The sequence below is a fragment of the Aulonocara stuartgranti genome, assembly GCF_965226115.1.
Source record: "Aulonocara stuartgranti genome assembly, chromosome: 11".
NCBI lineage: Eukaryota > Metazoa > Chordata > Actinopteri > Cichliformes > Cichlidae > Aulonocara > Aulonocara stuartgranti.
This window is the reverse complement of record NC_138947.1, coordinates 31,298,249-31,318,054: the sequence shown is the minus strand read 5'-3', so window position 1 is coordinate 31,318,054 and position 19,806 is coordinate 31,298,249. Positions and strand designations below refer to the sequence as shown.

The 19,806-nt window shown below is 39.5% G+C and overlaps 2 protein-coding genes and 1 long non-coding RNA gene across 6 annotated transcripts; 2 read left to right on the top strand and 1 right to left on the bottom strand.

Annotated features, from left to right (window-relative positions):
• Positions 1 to 4,322: 4,322 nt before the first annotated feature.
• LOC309718035 (uncharacterized protein) lies at positions 4,323 to 5,733 on the top strand (the record flags this gene model as incomplete). The annotated part of the gene is made up of 3 exons (XM_082552980.1): positions 4,323 to 4,566; positions 4,665 to 4,947; positions 5,080 to 5,733. The coding sequence occupies exons 1-3, from the start codon at positions 4,385 to 4,387 to the stop codon at positions 5,731 to 5,733; spliced, it is 1,119 nt and encodes a 372-aa protein (XP_082409106.1). The 5' UTR covers positions 4,323 to 4,384.
• A 3,025-nt stretch (positions 5,734 to 8,758) lies between these two features.
• On the top strand, positions 8,759 to 17,858 carry LOC309716715 (uncharacterized protein). 4 transcript variants are annotated; one of them, XM_082550688.1, is made up of 7 exons: positions 8,759 to 9,039; positions 9,397 to 9,482; positions 14,565 to 14,611; positions 14,877 to 14,993; positions 15,069 to 15,212; positions 15,462 to 15,572; positions 15,685 to 17,858. In XM_082550688.1, the coding sequence occupies exons 1-7, from the start codon at positions 8,866 to 8,868 to the stop codon at positions 16,623 to 16,625; spliced, it is 1,620 nt and encodes a 539-aa protein (XP_082406814.1). In that variant the 5' UTR covers positions 8,759 to 8,865; the 3' UTR covers positions 16,626 to 17,858. The 4 variants fall into 4 exon arrangements, with proteins under 4 accessions (XP_082406814.1, XP_082406815.1, XP_082406817.1 ...); XM_082550689.1 differs by having other exon boundaries at positions 8,994 to 9,039; positions 9,318 to 9,482; XM_082550691.1 differs by lacking the exon at positions 9,397 to 9,482 and having other exon boundaries at positions 9,023 to 9,039.
• On the bottom strand, positions 16,713 to 18,403 carry LOC309716717. The gene is made up of 2 exons (XR_014279503.1): positions 18,201 to 18,403; positions 16,713 to 17,056 (listed from the first exon to the last, which is right to left on the bottom strand). It is a non-coding gene; the product is annotated as an uncharacterized lncRNA (long non-coding RNA).
• Between the last annotated feature and the right edge of the window lie 1,403 nt (positions 18,404 to 19,806).

The following is a 19,806-nucleotide window of genomic DNA, read 5'->3' as shown; positions in this document are numbered from 1 at the left end:
ATTGTACACACCAAATTCATAGAAATGGTGCAGCAGGGAGAAGTAGACATGGGGTGTATACACATGTCTGTATGTGTGTGGTCTGTTAATAGAGAAAACAGTAGCACATGTTAGTTAAGCAATTTTGATTCTCCCAAAAATCATTAATGTATATATAGTTTGCATAACCCTTGTTGAACAATGAACTGGTAAATGTGAACAAATTAACACATTCAGACAGACTCATCAGGTAACTCAAGAACATTCATTAGACTATCTAGACTAGCATATTAATGCGACCCACCACATGGAATTGTTACATCCCCCAGGAGGATGTTACTACTTCCTACTAACTCTTTGTTTTGTCTAGGCTCCACCTCCTCTGTCCTGATTGGATGCTGCTCAGAGTCCAGCTAATTAGCAGATTGTTAATCAGCAGAGCACTACTTAAGGCCTGTGAAGCTGTGTTTCTGGGCCCTTTGGCCATTTTGAGTGCCATACCTGTGCAGGCTTGCATGCCTTTGTGACTTGTATGTGCATTTTAGTTTTCATGTTCAGACTGCCTGTAGGGGAGAGCTGCCTTTTGTTTTGACACCCTGTTTTCTCCTGTTTATGTGTTGTTAGGTAGGTTATGGTTATAGGTTGTATATTTTGTTTTCTTTGGAGTTAGGTAAGTTTCTTTTATTTTCACATCAGGGATGTTTTGTTTGTTATGTTGGCCTTGGCTCTCCCTGAAGTTAACTCTCAGTCTGTACCAAAATGTCATCACTAGCATTAAATAAACCTTAATAATAAATAAGTTACCATCTTGGCTCCTCCTTCACTATTTACCTTTATGTTCGTCCCTTCAAACACCCTAGACTAGCCAGGGGACGTAACAGAATGTAAAGATAGTTAGCCTCGAAAACAGCTCAACACAAATTATAGGACTTGGAATAAACTATCAACACAAAGATCCTGACAGGCAATAAATCTATTACTACTCACAGCTTCATAAAGACACAGAAGGACATGTCCAATTCATGGCAAGCCTCGGAATCACTAGTTAAGCTGGCTGCTGTAGCTGGAAGACACCAGTCCTGTGACTGTAATTAACCTCTTCACCACAAGGTGTCAGTGGTATGCTTCCCAACACAGCTGCCCCCAAATTTCTTTCATGTTATTTAAATTTATTTAGGCATTAGCAGTGTTGGTAAGTTACTTTGAAAAAGTAATTATTTATAGTTACTAGTTACTTCTTCAAAAAAGTCACTGAGTTAGTAACTAAGTTACAAGATTCTAAAAGTATTTAATTATTTGAAAAGTAACTATTGCGTTGCTTAAAAAAAAAACAACTCTCGGGTCCAGGGTATAAATGGCCATTTCAAACTACTGTTGATTTTACCTCTATATTTCACCTTTAAAAACTCTTTACTGATACCAAACTCTTTGTTTGGTATCATTTTTTTCAACACAACCTCACGTGTCTGAATTTACAGTTATGATTTCATTTTGACATACTGTATTAACACAGTTGATCTAAAATCAGGCAAAAAACAAAATCCGATCAGAAAAAGTTATATTTTTTACTGTAACAACCACAAACATGTTTATTAAGTCATATTTCATAACTTTAAATGCGAATATAAATTGTCAATTTTAAAATCTTCTGCTCAAGTTTTGCAAACAACAAAGTTATTTGCAGCCATTTACTTTTTACCCTATTTTTTTAATAACCACTTCAAACTATTTACATAACAATCAGGTGTTCTGCATTAAATAAGATGCTACAGAAATTATTTGTGCCACTCCAAAAAAATAATTTCTGTTCACTATAAATGAGAACATCAAAGCCTGATTGCTGGCCTGACAGCAGGTGTTTGTTTTGTTTTTTGGTTTTTTTGGTCACAAGCAGAGAGTGCTTGCTAACGCTGTCCTTAGACAGTGCGAAACGTAACAAAACTATTCAGGAAAACACCGTGTATATTGTTTGTCATGACTCTGGTTTTACGTGGCCTATTAGCACAATTTAAAAACTGGTATATATCACCTTGTTGCTTTGTCATCTTAAAGTGGTCATGTGCTTGGCTTACCACGACTACTTTATTCTTCCTCAGTCAAACAGCACTCGTGCGACTAATTTGCCCCCTAGCTCCAGGTGTTGTGCCAGAAAGTGATTGCCGTCCGTGGAAGCGCACGCAGTTAAAACGGTAACGTGACTGCACTGCATTTTCTTCTTAGTAATGGTAACAGCATTGGAATGATAGAAGTAGTAATTAGTTAGATTACTGGTTAGTGAAAAAAGTAACGCTTGTTACTTGTAATGTCGTTATTCCTGCGCTGGGCATTAGAACTACTTGGACATAGGTTTTATCTTTGGCCTTTACTGCAGCAGTCTGGATCACTCAATCTGGTCCAGTGAAAGTGTTTTCTATAGTACCCATAGGCCAGAGGGCTCCCGGAAATTGAGGCCTGTTCCATTGTGACTTCCTTTCCATCTGTTCTCTACTTCGGCCGCTCCATAAACATGGTAGGTGTGATATTCACAAGAGTGTTGTGTCTTGTGTGAAAAACTACGCTACCTAGTGGATACTTAATTAAATAAAAAATAATCAGCAGGGAAGCAATGTAATGGTCACATGTATCTGTGTGGTGCAATCAGCAATGAAGTTTCTGTTATGTTGACACCAGGGTCATCTTCTTATAAACACCAGAAACCCTACAGTAGTTAATAGCAAATTAAGGCAGCCCAGGTGTTATCTGAGAAAACTCAGCTGCCGCCATTTTCTCTTTCCTGGTAGATTGCTGGAATTATAGAAAGCTGGAGGTAATGAAGAATCCCATCGCTCCGTGAGAGGGATGCTGGGTGTAATGGGATCGAGATTAGCTATGTCAAATGATATGTATGCAAGATTTTGGCATTTAGAATACCTTCCACTTCCACAAGAGCAGTATTTAGAATATGCTCTGGGACTGACTGCTTCACTATTACCTTAATACCTCTATATCATACAAAATGTATGCAATATATATGAATCCTATTCTACTGTCAAAAGACTATCCCAGGATTTAAAATGGTGCCATATATAGAGAGATTTAACTGTTTAATTTTTGTTCAGTGCCATTTGTAGTGGACTGCAGAATTTATTAACTCCTGTTTTCAACCTATTCTCTGACTGGCTGGAGCAGCATCTAATAACCAACTCGCAAAATAAAACGAAAACACCAGACATTATGATACAGACTAGAGATGGCACGATACCACTTTTTTATGTCCGATACCGATACCGATATCATAAATTTGGATATCTGCCGATACCGATATGAATCCGATATAGTGTTTTTTAATCAACAAAACTGTTTTTTAAATATCTTGCTGCATTTTGTATAAGTTCATACTCAAGTTTAAAACAACAACTACACTAAAGCTATTCTGTTATACCTGTATGCAAAAAAAAATATTTCATAGTTCAGCAATACTGATCAATCTAATAAACTTAGTTTTTTACAGACGCTAGGACACATTTCTCAATACTTAGGTCACTTTTGCAAAACTCTTCACACAATCCTCCTAACTGACCGTCAGCTTGGCAAAGCAGTTCATTTCACATTCAAAATGCACTACAACTACCAAAACACTTCATTCAGGTCTCAAATAAACTCATTCTTCCAGAACACTAGCAAAGGTTGACAGCCGACAAACACACTTTGTCACCCACAAAACAATGACCTGAAAAACACTAACAACATGTAGCATTACACAGTGTTTTCTTGTGTAAAACAAGGACACATCTCTGTTTATAATTTCAATATATGTTACTGGAATGAATCAGACATCATGCAGAATTCGTTACAGTTTTTTGCAGTCGCTAACAAGCGTTTGTCCAAACAGTTGTCACATTTGCAAAACTCTAAACACAATTAGCACAGCATCGGTCTGTTGTGGCCATACCATTCACACATTTCATGTCGTGTTCACCCAATATGCAGTCAGTGAACACATTTCCACGATGCTTACATTTTCTTAACAGTCAAGCTATACCTCCCAACAAAATTATGGACTGTTTTTGTAGTATGTACGAATGTTAACACACAACATCCCACAATAGCAAAAACAATATTCTAAACCTTAGATACAGTATAAAAACCTCTGCTTCTGCAATGATATCAGTACAAAACCAATATCAATATCAAAAATATATCTCAGCTGATAATAAACAAACAATTGAATAATTGACACACAGCTGATTTATGTTGGGTAAATTGGGCCAACCACAGCTTCTTCCATCCTGGCTTAGACTTGAGGAGTGATGTTTTTGGAAACAAAAAAAAGACAAACACTGTAATGTCTGGTCGAGGAAGAGTAAGAGCAAGGGGCCCAGGGAGAAGAGCAGGCCCAAGGAGAGGGCAAGGTAGAGGTGTGAGAATGCGTGGTGGTGGCATTCCAAGGGCTGCAAGAACAGTAGTCAGTGATGAAATTCGTGCCACTATCATTGACCATGTAATCAACCATGGTCTTTCACTAAGAGAGGCTGGTGAAAGAGTGCAGCCCAATTTGAGGCGGTCAACGGTTGCCTCCATTATACGCATCTTTCAACAAACCAACAGGTAAGTATTGCATTTTACATGGATTGTTTCTATTCTCACTTGACATGTCAATATGGTCATACAGTAATGCATATGTTGAATTTTTTGTCTTTCTAAAGAATGCAACGTCTTCCACCCTCTGGGGGAAGAGGAAAGCTCCTCAGTAATGATCAGGAGCTTGCCATTGTAGAAATGGTTACTGCAAATAATGCAATAAAACTGCGTGAAATTCAAACTAGAATTGTGGCGGACCATGAGATATTTGACAATATCGATAGAATCAGCCTCACAACCATTACGCGGACATTGTCCAAACACAGAGTGCGGATGAAGCAGCTCTACACTGTTCCCTTTGAGAGGAACAGTGAGAGGGTCAAGGAGCTACGACGACAATATGTCCAGGTATAGTGTATATTCAATCCAATGTCCAGTTCTATAAGCTTTGCACTTTGCAAGTAGGTAACCTACACAATACTAGGTTACAGTACAGTATGGTATACAGTAATAACATGACTTACATAAACTTTGTTTCAGAGAGTTATGGAATTGGAGGCCAACCAGGCCCCTCATGAATTCATATACATCGATGAGGCAGGATTCAATCTGGCCAAAAGGCGTCGACGTGGACGAAATGTAATTGGAAAAAGGGCCACAGTTGATGTGCCAGGACAGAGAGGGGCAAACATTACCATGTGTGCAGCAATTGCAAATGCAGGATTACTCCTTCACAGATGTCAGGTTGGACCCTATAATACAGAGCGCTTGCTTGCCTTTCTCAATGATCTCCACCAGCGCCTGGTTCCAGAGCAGGGTCAGGAGGGTGAAAACATGAGGACCTTTGTAATTACCTGGGACAATGTGGCTTTCCATCACTCGCAAGCAATAACAACATGGTTTGAAGTCCACCCAAGACTGGTAAGTCTCTTCCTTCCACCCTATTCACCTTTCCTCAACCCCATAGAGGAGTTCTTTTCTGCATGGCGGTGGAAGGTTTATGACCATCAGCCACATGACCAGATGTCCCTCCTTGAAGCCATGGATGCTGGCTCCAGGGACATCACAGTTGACGATTGCCAAGGGTGGATCCGACATACCAGGCGGTTTTATCCCAGGTGCATCGACTTGGATAACATCAGATGTGATGTTGATGAAAACATGTGGCCTAACCCTGAAGATCGCAGAGATTAGATGCAAATTTTTTGCCTTTTTTTAGCCCCCCTCCCCCCCTTTTGATCTTGGCTTTTTGCTGTTGTTTTTTTGTTCAGAATGCTCTTGTGTGTTTCATGGATATTTTGTTCACTGTAAGCAATACTGTAAAACTTTCTCTGTCCTATCATACCGTGTTTCTACTGTACCTCCTGTAGTAAACAGTAGAGAAACAAAAACTTGTTTGCTTTTTACTGGAATGCTTTTGAATGTGAACATTACTGTACATGTGGACATACAGTTACCAACCAAGACATTTCTGGTGTCAAAATGGTGGATTGCATGTTTCGCATGCAAATACCTGTAAAACTGAAACATAAAAGTCTATGCAGTTTTTGTAATGTCAATAATAGCCAGTATTTTGAAACAAGGTGTACTTTGACTGCATGTACCTTGTGAGGTGAAAACAAGTGTTATTCTTTGACAGACTAATTTCATTTTGAGTCAGATTTATAGTGTTTTTGTACAGTTAGTGTGTGCAGAGAAAGATGTGTTCTATTTTGAAATGAAGAGTTAGTATATATTTAACAAAATGTATTTTTGAGAAGAAAATTATCCATTTGGCCAATTGTGTTTTGTAGGTGTGAGTCTGTGTTAAGAGTTTAGAAAAAGTATCTGAAGTATGGGTAGGCGCTTGTTAGCGATTGAAAAAAACTGTAATATTTGTTTATGTATTTTTATGTTTTTGCACTAAGTAATCCCAAAATACAAGAATTTGTATACACACCATCCACTGATACACATACAATAGTAATGCTAATCTATTCGGTCTTCTCCATTTGGCCACATCACATCTTATGTCATCTAGGGCAATACACCTAGGAAAGAATCTCCTGGCTGCCAGAATTGAAGGAGTTGAACAATTGAAGGAGTAACACCTGTGCAGATGTTCATCTACAATGAGAATCAGCTGTGGCTGGTTAAACTGCATTTTTAGATTTAAAATATGTTTCAATAAAATATTGCTGTTGGATTTTGCTGTCTTTTTAAGTTTTGCATTGTGTTATTGTTTTGGCCATAAGTTTAACAGTTTTGAAAACAGTATGTAAGCACATGCAAAATGTCCTGTACGTACAAAGATTTTTGGCAGTTGTTGTGTCTGAGTGAGAAGATAATTCATGAAATTTGAGAGATGTAGTCATTGAATGCATTTTGTGCCAAAACAATGATAACTGGTCCTCAGTTTAGCCCACATAGACTTCTGTTGTGCTCACTGTGTGAGGAGTTTTGCAAACGTGACCTAAGTATTGAGAAATGTGTCCTAGCGTCTGTAAAAAACTGTAAACCTGCACCATCCTCCCTATTCTGGTATTTTAAAGAGTACTTAGCGTAAATATTAAGCAACCTAACTAATAGGGTTCCAACTCCCAGCAACAAAAATAAATAAATAAAAAATAGGGAACCACCTCTCACGCTCCACCTCATGATGCTTAATCGACGTAATCAACCTTAATTTGATGCAGTGTGAAAAAAAATGCACAGAAATCAATTATTTTTCAAGAAATATTAAATAGATTCAACATCTTTCTTCAACAAAATTGCAGACTGCACAGATGGTACCTTCCCAAAGGAAAAAGTACTATAGATTACTAGGGTATATATTATACTTAATAGTTAATGGTAATGGACTTCTATTCATTTTGCATCAAATTAAAACTTTGGGTGTCAGATAATTATTTATTAAAAGCTCGACATTTTAAATGAGAATAAGAAAGAAAAGTATGTCTTTGTGCCCCCTTTTCCCTGTTAATGCCCTATCGGCCCCCCTGGCTAAACTTTGCTAGATCCGCCCCTGCACAGTTACCAGCGTCAGCTACGTAGAAAACGATCCTGGTGTAGAAAGTAATATTAAATAAATTCTAACAACAGCTGATCAAGCTTAAACGTGCTGCTGTTGTTCAGCCACTGGTTTCCTCTTTCTGGTGCAAAGTGGGCCAAAAACAAACAAGAGAGACGGACTCGCGACAGAAAAGCCGATCAGCTGATCGTTAAGCAGTTTCATGATTGAAGTAGCAGCCAGAGAGTGAGAGGCAGTCGCTTGTTAAGCTTAACGCAGGAATGCTTTACAAACATTCAGAGATGGACTTACACACTTGCTTTACTTCTCTCGGGATAACTTTGTTGGAGATGAAATGCCAGGTTGCTAGCGAAGCTCCAAATGCTATCCAGACCACCGACAGGTCCCGCATGCCACAGCTGCTCTATCACGTGATGCATACTGCTCCACGTGCTAACGTTCTGAGGTGAGTTACGGCGTGTTGCAAGTTTTGTGAGGTGCTTTCGTGATATTTAATGGATCGGATTACATTTTTTATTTTTCTCCGATATCCGATCCAGTAATTTAGGTCAGTATCGGACCGATACCGATACGTAATATCGGATCGGTCCATCTCTAATACAGACTTAAAATTTGCACCAATGTTTTTTTTCTAAATTCTATATGAGAAAAGTGAGCGCGAGAGCAGAGACGTCAAGGCTCTAGTTACAGCAGTGCAAGTAAACAAACAATAAATATAAGAAGAGTAAGACAATAAATATACACTTTAGGACTAGGGGGTAAAGGGATCAAGGGAGTGTTTGGCCAGGGTGCCAAACAGGCTAGGACCGCCGCTGCTAGTAACGCTCTGTTGCTGACAGGGACACATGTGGAACTGATATTCAGGGTGTTATTAGGTGCAAGTCTTTTGTTTGCTTTACTGTGTGAGCAATATGACATTGTTTGACTGTTCAAAAGTTTTTAGAGCATGCGTTTGCTTTATAATCCTGTAAACCAGTGGTTCTCAAACTGTGGTATGGGTACCACTGGTGCTATATGGGCTCCCTCTAGTGGTATGGGAAGCCTCCCCAAAAATTGTTATGATTAAATAATATACCATTTACTGATTGAGGGATTTCTGAAAAATTAAAACGTACAGCTCTGCTTCACTTCCGACACAAATGAAAGCAGAAAACTAAACAGCAGTGACGTTTGTAGGGTTACTGAAATTGGAGTAGCTGGTATCAATGGCGTGTCCAGCGGGGTGGCCTGGGGGGGCACAGGCCACCCCCCCAACCAGACTGGCCACCCCAGGTGCCACCCCAAAGGCAAAACAATAAAATTCAATCAAATATCAAATGTCCGATTATGTTTTCACGGTGACGCTCAGATATCCGAGTGTAAGTGAATGCAGCATCGGCTTCTGCGCTATGTGCATCACGTTAGCAAAGGTAGGAGAGCCAAGAACGAAAGACATCACTGCAGGAAACAATTTTTCGGTGAAAGAAAATGAGGACAGAATAAATGTCCCGGTAAGTAATATTAAGTTTGTTGAGTTTAGTAAACTTCGGTGAAATTAGAATACCAAGGAAAAAATTACACTTAAAGAATTATTGCAGCCGTGGAATATTTCAGACAGTATGCTACAGAGGGGAGCTAACATAAGAGTTATGAGTTATAAGATGTAAGGTAAGTCATAACATTGCTGTATGGAGCTGCAGATTTGGTTGCAGGTTAACATAGCTGGACTGGCCATCGGGCTTATTTGACTTATTTTTTATTTTTTTTGTAACGGCATGAACAATGAGAGGTGGTGGATTGGCCAGATGCAGGTCGATGTGTAGAAATAACTCCGTTGTTTGGTGGTGGCTATGGCGGGGCTTCCACAGAGGCAACAGGTGGATGAGGGAAGGGGAGGCAGGAGGAGAGCCCCGAGGCAGCCGCCAGTCCGAGTGTCAGGTGAACTGAACTTCAGGTAAGAAGTTATGACCTGCAGTCTATCTGGGTCAGATATGAACTAAGTTTAGGTGGAGTTTATTTTCGTTGTGCTGACTTTTTACTGTCAGTTGCAATAACTCATACTGCGTTCTAGCCAGCTTGGAGTTTTTATACAGCTGTTCGGTTGCTATGATGTTACTGATAGTGAACTTTATTTTATTCATAAGGTTAGTTAGTAGAGTTGCCAACGGCTCCTTAAAAAAATGGAATGGTCCCTCATTCAGAGAAAATATTACACGTTTCGTATTGAGCTGAGAAGAGACGCAGTTTGTCCCGAACTTCAGCTAGAATGGAAAAAGACACAAAGCTGGATTTATTCTGTCTTTACGCTGCACAGCTGCCTCTTCTCTCATCCTGCCTCTCCTGTTGCTACTTCAATCATGAAACTGATCGATGATCAGCTGATCGGCTTTTCTCTCTTGTTTGTTTATCGCCCACTTTGCGCCAGAAAGACGAAACCAGCAGATGTTGCGCTAAACAACAGCAGCACGTTTAAGCTTGATCGGCTGTTGTTAGAATTTATTTAATATTCATTTCTAGTATCAGCTGATGTTTGCTGGAGCCACAGCTGTAAAGCTGCTGGTCATGATGTCGGTTTGGATATCTGGTGAGAGGGAAACGTGAAGACCACCCACCAGGATCCTTTTTTATGTAGCTGACAGCTGGTAACTGTGCAGGGGCGGGTCTAGCAAAGTTTTGCCAGGGGGCCAGGTAGGGCATTAACAGGGAAAGGGGGCACAAAGAAATACTTTTCTTTCTTATTCTCATTTAAAATATCTAGCTTTTATTAAATAATTATCTAAATCTTACAACCAAAGTTTTTATCTGACGTAAAATGTATAGAAATCATACATATACCAAAAAGACTGTACATCACTGTCACAACAGGGTTTGTTTTCATTCAAAGGCTTTATGGCTTTAATACCTGGTGGGTCGGTCTGTAGTCAAAATGCCCGATTTTCTGTCCCAGTCCAGCCCTGCAGGTTAATACTGGCAGTGTCACCATGCCAGCTGAATGTATTTCATCATCAGCCAGTGTTGTTCTTTATCAATATTACCAAAGTTTACCATAAGGCAGCATAGAAAGTATTTACTTGCTTTCAGGTTTTATTCAAATATTAGTCTTTTCAGTTGTTTCTCCACTTTTTTCCTGTTTCAAAATCAAACACCAGTTTGTGAGAAGATTATCTTCTTTTTTTAACAGGCAGAGAAAGTTTTACATTGGAACTGGCTAATTTGTCAATTGTTTGCTACAAATGTTCGTATTTTAATATTCAAAAATGTTTTTGCCCAAAACATATGTGCAGTATATGTCAGTAAAAATACTATGCAAATATTGCTGTCCTTGAATGCTGAGTAAACACTGACAAAGCACTGATTGTATCTCTTGTACTTTATCAACGCAGTATCTAAAAACTTTGCACCGTAGTGGTTAAAATCTCATTCTAATAAGAGTTAAAAGTGCATTTGGTTATTAGGTTTATAGGATTATTGAATTATGGTTAAGGGTTGGTAGAAATTTTTTTTTAAACATTATCTGCCAATTAAATCTGCCACCCTTCTCCAAATCTGTGCCCCTACCTGGCCCCCCCAACAAAATTTTTCTAGACACTTCACTGGCTGGTATATTATGATGCACTACATGCTGGCTAGCGACACAGCTATTTTAGCATAATATAAACATACTGAAGCTGGAGGATGAACGCTAACTTTTTTCCATTCGATAAAAGTTAGCACAAGTGTTCTCAACGGTTAGGGAAAAATGCAATTGCATGGCTGGATGCTGTAAATGGACCAAACTTAAGTTGGGAGAACCACTGAGATAATCCAACTACAATAAGGTGGTTAGTTATTATTTCTTTTCTAGGGGGTCTAGGGGGGGGAATAATATTATCAAAATAACTGGAGGAACTATGCTGCCTGCCACAGCCCCATCAAATGAAAAAAAAAAAAATGTTTGTTTTTTTTGGCACTTGGGGTGGTTATCGTCCATTTATCGTTATCGAGGTTAACTGCTCAATTTATCGTGATATTGATTTTAGGCCATATCGCCCAGCCCTAAGCTGAACCAGTCCTACGCCTGTTTCGAGGTTAGCCAGGCGGCTAATGCTATCTACCGCCTGACTACCGAGGACAGTGACGTCATCAGCGAGAGACCGGTGACCAGCATCGCGGAGCATGACGTCCGAGCGGCACTGAGGAGAGTGAACACAAGGAAAGCGGCAGGGCCAGACGGCATCACCGGCCGTCTGCTGCGCTGCTGTGCTGACCAGCTAGCAGGTGTGTTCACTTACATCTTCAACTAGTCCCTGGCGAAGTCTGTGGTCCCCACATGCTTCAAAAGATCCACCATCATTCCTGTGCCCAAGAACAGCAAACCCTCATCCCTGAACGATTACTGGCCAGTTGCACTGACCTCGGTAGTAATGAGGGTGTTTGAGAGGCTGCTGAAGAACATCATCTCCTCTTCCATCCCAGACACCACAGATCTGCTCCAGTTCGCCTACCGACCCAACAGATCCACTGAGGACGCCATCGCCCACGTCCTGCACACCACCCTCAGCCATGTGCACAAGAAACAGGGCAACTAAATGAGAATGCTGTTTGTTGATTACAGTTCAGCATTTAACACAATAGTACCCAGCAGACCATTCACAAAGCTGAGGGATCTAGGACTCAACAGCCGCCTGTGTGCATGGGTGTTGGACTTCCTCACTGGCAGAACTCAGGTGATGCGTCTCTAACAGCATCACCATCAACACAAGAGCACCACAGGGATGTGTCCTCTCGCCACTGCTCTACTCCCTCTACACTTCAGACTGTGTGGCCACCCACGGCTCCAACACCATTGTGAAGTTTGCTGACGACGCAGTGGTGTTGGGTGCCATCTCCAACAACGATGAGGCGGCCTACATCTCCAGCTGAACGTTGGCAAGACCAAGGAGCTGGTGGTGGACTTCAGAAGGAGTCAGCACAGAGACTACATGCCCATTATCATCAATGGAGCTCCAGTGGAGAGGGTGCAGTCCTTCAAGTATCTTGGTGTCCACATCTCCTCAGACCTGACATGGTCTGCCCACATTCAGGTCCAGACCAAAAAGGCTAGGCAGCGCCTGTACCACCTACGATAACTGAGGAAGTTCAGGGTCTCTCCAAAGATCCTCAGGATTTTCTATACAGGCGCTGTGGAGAGCATCCTCACACAGAACATGACATCGTGGTTTGGGAACAGCTGTGTGAAGGACCAAAAAGCTCTCCAGAGAGTGATCCGTACAGCAGAACGCTGCTGCAGGATTGCTCTCCCCCCGCTTCAGGACACCTACACCAGGAGATGCCGGACTAGAGCAGCGCAGATACTGAAGGACCCGTCCCATCCTGGCAACGAACTGTTCCAACTTCTGCAATCTGGTAGAAGGTTCCGCATCTTCCGGGCAAGGACAGAGAGACTCAAGAGGAGCTTCTATCCCCAAGCCATCTGGGCCCTAAACCAATTTTATGTTTATGTTTATTTTACTTTTTATGACAATTAAAATGAATAGCATTCATATAAAAAATAAAATTGTCTCATGTAAACTGTATATGTTATTAAATACTACTATAATGCTGGTCATGCCCATATGGAAAAGAAACAGTAAAATCTTATAAAAGACTTGCATAAGATGTGGCCTACTTCATATAGTGAATCATATAAGGCTTATAGGATTTACTCATGAAAGTGGCCACTTTCTCATTACTTTCATATATTGTTTTAGGAAGTATCCAAAACATACAAGTTTCATTTATATAATTTTTCAAGGGATCTTATATCTGTTTTAACACTTGTATGCTTTTCATACAAGTTTCACACAAGACAGATAGAAACTTTATAAGATTTATATATATATCTTTTCCATATGGGTAGGGAGCCATATGTTTTATGAGGTGGTACTCATTGTGAAAAGTTTGAGAACCACAGCTGTAAACAAAGCAGCACTTCTGAGCTGCTTCAGCAGGCAGGCCACACCTTTTTCTCATCCTATAACACGTGATTTATTCTCAGAAACATTATCCATGCTTGATACAATATCTTCCCAGTACAGGGGCAGGACTATGTGTCAACTGAGGTCAATTTGTTGGGGAGGACAATTTGCAGGTTACAGAAAATGCTTCTTCTCATAAGGTAAAACTAAAGTTGCTTCTCGTGTATTGAATCAAAAATATATTAATCTTAGCATATTGTTTAGGGTCAGGAACATACCCACTGTTTTTCCTGATCCCCGGCTATAGAGGACACCCTGCTTTCTCCACCATGGTTTCAAAACTCCGCAGCCAAATACTATTATCATTGAGAAACACTGGTAAACATTATAAACTCATTTTCACATTTAGAATAATATAGTCTGTCATTTTATTCATATAACCATTCATATAACCTGTTAAAAAACAGGACAAAGCCATCATAAACATCTTTACCCATTGAGCTCCCACAGAAACCATGTCTAATCCCTGTGTGTTACACCCTCTTCCCTGTGAAATTCTGGTGTTAGTTTCCCTATTTATGTTGTTGCTTTTGAGCCAGGTCATAACACTGTGGAACAAGTGCAAAATTTCCAGTGTAGAGGAAGGGGTCTCTCTCCTTCCATTTACTTTTATACAGCAGTGGCAGCAGTGAGTGCAATCTGCAATGTGCAACTAGTCTAGTAGAATGCAATTCTACTAGTAGACTAGTAATATTTGTACAGTATATTTGCACAAGAGTTTTGTACCTGGATTTTAATTGAATACATTTCATTAGTGGCTTTTCCAGAAGGTAGTCAGTCATTGAAGTTAACCAAATCATATTCAAAGCATGCAAAGTGTGTGAAATGCAAGGTTTACCAATAAGATGATTTATTTACAAATTTAACAAAGGCTAATATTTGCTATGCAAATAAAAAAAATTTGATTGTCAGGTTCTTTCACTGTCAAAGGAAGGGTTAAGTGGTGGTCAGAGTGAGAGAGAAACCACTCCCCCCAATAAGAATTACTTACAACCTGAACAGAAACTAAACTAAATTTCACTTCTATCTGACCATCACAGAATGCAGATCCTTGTGCTGATCCTTGGGATCCTGCTGCTCCCTAAAAGCAAGTTTTTCCTTGGTTATCTGTTCTTTAACATTTTAAAGAAAGTTCTGTAATTTCAATGAAACTTTTTTTTTTTATTGCTTTTACATCATGTTATTTACAACCCAGCAAAAAATGTGTCTACTTCCTACAAATGATTGCACTATTTATTGTACTTTTAGCCCTTTGTTTGAATCTATTTATTTTAGTTGGAGTTTCAGGATTTGTCCATACGGTTAATGCAAGAAAAGTTGATTTAACTCCTTATTTAAATGTCTTTTATCAGCATGTCCATTGGAATGTTATGAATGCATACCAGGACCATCTGGAAGCTGCAATGAGACAACAAAAGAATGTCCATTCAATACTCAGTGTGGTTCAGTCAGAATGATTTCAAATATGGGTAAAATGGTATTTTATAGTTCTTCTATTATTTTTTGAAGTGACCGAGTTTACAATGGTTCCTCTTTGGTTTCAGGTGGTTCAGAATTTAAATTTATGGGGAGAACTTGTGTTACGCCTGATCAGTGCTTCAGTGGCTCAGTCAACTTTGGATTTGCCCAAGTTGTAATTAACAGCAAGTGTTGCACCTCTCATCTGTGCAACTCTCAAGATGTCCCTGGTAATTTACAACATGTTTCTTGGTATTTTGAAATAGTATTTCCTGTTGTGATAAAGAAGTAGATTTTATTAATATTGTGGAAAAAGTTACAAAGTGAGCCAGGTTTAGGAAAATTAATTTTTTCTCAATCACTGAGTTCTCCTGATGGATGAGGATTAAAGCATCCAGTATTTGCATATCTGATGTTTTTTGGCACTTTGATAAAATAATCAAGGAAACAAATATGACATATATATTTGTGCTTCATAGATTGGAGCATACCCTCGCCAAATGGGAAAAAATGCTCGCAATGTGATGGAAATGACTGCACCAAAACTTTAACCTGCAACAGAAATGAGGACTACTGCATCTCAGCAGCAGGTAACAGGCCTAGAACATTAAGTTTCTGTATGTTTCTTTTCTGCTTAGAGGAATATTCAGTGATTCCTTTTTTAAAACTTGCAGCACAGTAGAATAATTTTTGTTTTCTCAGTGAATGCAGGAGGGGAAACTACTAAAGTAAAGGGCTGCGCCTCCAAGATGATTTGTTCAAACACACAAACTGCACAGCTCTCAGGAATCATTGGAGAAGTCAGCTGCTGCCAGGGTGACCTCTGCAACAGTGATACAACAACAGCGTCACAGCCCAGCAGCACAACTGCTGGCACAACAACAGGATCACAGCCCAGCAGTACAACTGCTGGCACAACAACAGCATCAAAGCCCAGCAGCACAACTGCTGGCACAACAACAGCATCAAAGCCCAGCAGCACAACTGCTGGCACAACAACAGGATCACAGCCCAGCAGTACAACTGCTGGCACAACAACAGCATCAAAGCCCAGCAGCACAACTGCTGGCACAACAACAGCATCAAAGCCCAGCAGCACAACTGCTGGCACAACAACAGGATCACAGCCCAGCAGCACAACTGCTGGCACAACAACAGGATCACAGCCCAGCAGTACAACTGCTGGCACAACAACAGCATCAAAGCCCAGCAGCACAACTGCTGGCACAACAACAGGATCACAGCCCAGCAGTACAACTGCTGGCACAACAACAGCATCAAAGCCCAGCAGCACAACTGCTGGCACAACAACAGGATCACAGCCCAGCAGCACAACTGCTGGCACAACAACAGGATCACAGCCCAGCAGTACAACTGCTGGCACAACAACAGCATCAAAGCCCAGCAGCACAACTGCTGGCACAACAACAGGATCACAGCCCAGCAGTACAACTGCTGGCACAACAACAGCATCAAAGCCCAGCAGCACAACTGCTGGCACAACAACAGGATCACAGCCCAGCAGCACAACTGCTGGCACAACAACAGGATCACAGCCCAGCAGCACAACTGCTGGCAAATCAACAAGTACCATCCTTGTATGCTTTGTGGCACCACTGATCGCTTTGGTCTTGTTCTCTTAGCTGATGAAAAAAAAATAGCACAGCCCAGTTTTTCTTTAAACCTTCACAATACTTCCACATATTCACCAAGAGTTCGCTCAAAAAATATAAAGTTTCATAAACAACAGTCTTTTTATTTTTTCTCAAATATTTTAAAATTTGCTCCTTTAAAAAAATGTACTTTATGGATTTGTGCTTTCTTTAACATTTCTAAAACATTTTGAACTGATACTCGAAGGTTAAAATGAAAAAAAAAAAAACATCAGGCAAATCTTGTAAATGAAACAAATGCATAAAAATAGTGTCAAAAAGTGCAAAGTATGTATACTCATTATTATGTCACTTGAAATCTCCCAGCAGCTAGTGTCCTTCCAGGAATGACACAAACATTGATGATGCAGATGTACAGTCAGTTTTCATTTGAATGTGACAACTTCAGTCTTCCTTTAGATCTTTTATATTTATATATATATATATATATATAGAGAGAGAGAGAGACAGACAGAGAAATAAATCAGATCAGGAAGATAATTAAAAGGCTTCAAACATCATCTGGTTACAGGTGCATGTCATTGTTAACATGTGTACGTAATTATACGTATATATCTAAAATATCCATCACAGTTAATCTGTACTTAAACTGTATTGAAATTTACTTTGAGAACCACCACTGATTGCAAAGCATATTCTACTAAAAAGTCACTGATCATAAAAATACATAAATAAATAATTTACAAGTCTGTCCTATGAAAACAATTATTTGCAGCTTAATAATGCTTCAGCAATGAAATAAAACAATCTTAAAGAGGATTCAGTAAATGAACGGATTCAAAAATAAAAAGAAACAAATCACTTTAATAAAACAGAAATATCAATCAAATGAACTCAAAACTACAACAATTCAGTTATTTAAAGAAGCTTTAAAAAGGCCTTGAGCAGCATCAGGATTAAAAGAATAATGCAGCATAGTTGTTATTCTTCTTTAATCGTGGAGACTTCTAATTAGTATGTATTTAATTATCTAGACCCAGATAGCACTGAGCTATGGACCCTAGCCTTAGATCTTTGCCCAGTTGGTTGTTTAACTTTGCAAACAACAGATGAAAACTACATTGCTACATTTAGCAGAGGTCACATTATGAGTGACTTTGTGTTACACAAACAAAACATGGATAACTTTCACATGAAGAATTCTGTAAAATGCAATTCTTGTTGTATGTTGCACACTTAGATTAAAAGGAATTGAAACCAGCATAGCGTTGTGAGTCCGCCTTTACTGTAACTTCTGCAAATATATAGACATTTTTATGCACTTGTACACCATCTGACATAGCTTTTGTTAGGCGCACTGTATTATGGTGAGTGGCCTGGCTTGTTTCAAACTCAAAACACCAATACTTCTTACAGTAGCATAAACGAAATAACCCTAAACAAAAGTCTGATTCCCAGGTCTGAATTAACTGTGATTACAGCTCAGTACAGGTAGACATCAACCACAGTGCCACGAGGTTTTCACACAAACTGGCAAATTAGCTGTAGCTGCTAACCGGTAGCTTCATGGCTAATCTACATTGCTAACAATAAATATACACTAACCACACATGATGGGAATTAACAGCCAACTTTCCTACATTCCCTGCAACCATGTGGACTTATCTTAAGACCAAGGTCAAGTTATTTACTATTTTTATCTGCTTAAGTGCAAATATATAGCCATAGTAGTATATTGTTACACGCTTGTACACACTTTCACACAGCTTTTGTTAGGCGCACTGCATTAGGTGAGTGGCCTGGCTCGTTTACTCCCACTTCAGCTGCTCATTTCAGGAGATACTCCCTCTTGTGGTGTAACGGAGAATAACTACTCTTCCAGCGCTATGTCTCGTTGGAGACTGGCGCACACATTAATTTACAACAATGTGTGCGTGAACAATCAGAACATTTTCACCAAATACAATATTGTAAATAAACGATTATGGGGGAAGGGTGTCTTTTTTTTGTTAATGTCTTCTTTTTTTGTCATTTCTTGTCCTCACATGTACAATTTTTTTTCTCCTGCTCATTAAATTTGATTGGTGACAGTCCCTGGATAAGCAAAAGAAGATGGATGGATTAAATTTGGTTAGTGACTTATCCACAAGTATCCCAAGATATCCACTGAGTGCTTAGTCATTCAAGTTAACCAAATCACATTCAAAATATGCAAAGTTTTATGGCTGACCTAGCTGCCAAAGGTTCTCAATAAAAAACATTACAGAGATGCACACAGATAGAAAAATCCCCAAAAGCAAGATGACTTAACTACGAAGTTAGCAATAACTGGAGCTGGGGGAAGAATTATTTATAAACTAGCAAACAATATTTTTAAAAATCTAATACTTACACTTTATTCAATATGTAGAAAGGGCAATCATAATTAAGCTGTTCAGTACAAGTTGTAGATTCAAGCTGCTCTTCATATTTTTGGCCACCAGGTGCCACAGAAGAGGACTGAGGTTTTTATCCTTTCAAGACTAATTTGACTCACTTATGATCGGCACAGGGTTTTATTTATTTATGTATTTTGCTCAAATTCACCAACTTATCATGTTTATATTACATTGACTTCATGCAAGGTCCAGTTTTTGGTCTCTTGTTATTGAATGTCCCTCTCTGTCTGTACACTGCTAAAAAATAGATTCAGTTGTTGATCTAAATGTACCCCAGTACATTTAGATCAATGTCCTACATGCAAATGCCCCCAGTTTCTTTCAGAAATCATCATTATTAACAGTCTCTACACTCTGTGTAGTGTTGTAGCATGCATCTCACTAGTGTTAATCTTAATCAGGGCCTGTCTCATCTTTGTACACTGCCTCAGTAAAATGAGGTCAGTACAATTTTAATTTTGCTTCAGCCAGCTGTGTTTTCAAATGTTGTGTGAACAGAATCTGCAGAATATCACAGCAGTTAATCTAACAAGTTGATCAGTTGTTTTGTTCTTTTTTCTGCTTTGAGACATTTTTCCACTTGTAAAATATGAATTATGAGCAGTAACAGCGTTACTTTTTTCAGTAATGAGTAATCTAACGAGTTACTATTTCTATCGTTACAACGCCGTTACCGTTACTAACAAAAAAACGCGGTGCGGCCACGTTACTATTTTTCAACAAACAGACAGCTGAAGCTGTCTTCAGCTTACCGCACCTTATATCAGTTGTAC

Coding starts and splice junctions, on each gene's coding strand:
- LOC309716715 (XM_082550688.1), top strand. CDS start 8,866: ATGTCCGATTATGTTTTCACGGTGACGCTCAGATATCCGAGTGTAAGT. Junction 14,612..14,876: donor GATCCTGCTGCTCCCTAAAA/GCAAGTTTTTCC, acceptor GTCTTTTATCAG/CATGTCCATTGGAATGTTAT. Junction 14,994..15,068: donor CAGAATGATTTCAAATATGG/GTAAAATGGTAT, acceptor CTTTGGTTTCAG/GTGGTTCAGAATTTAAATTT.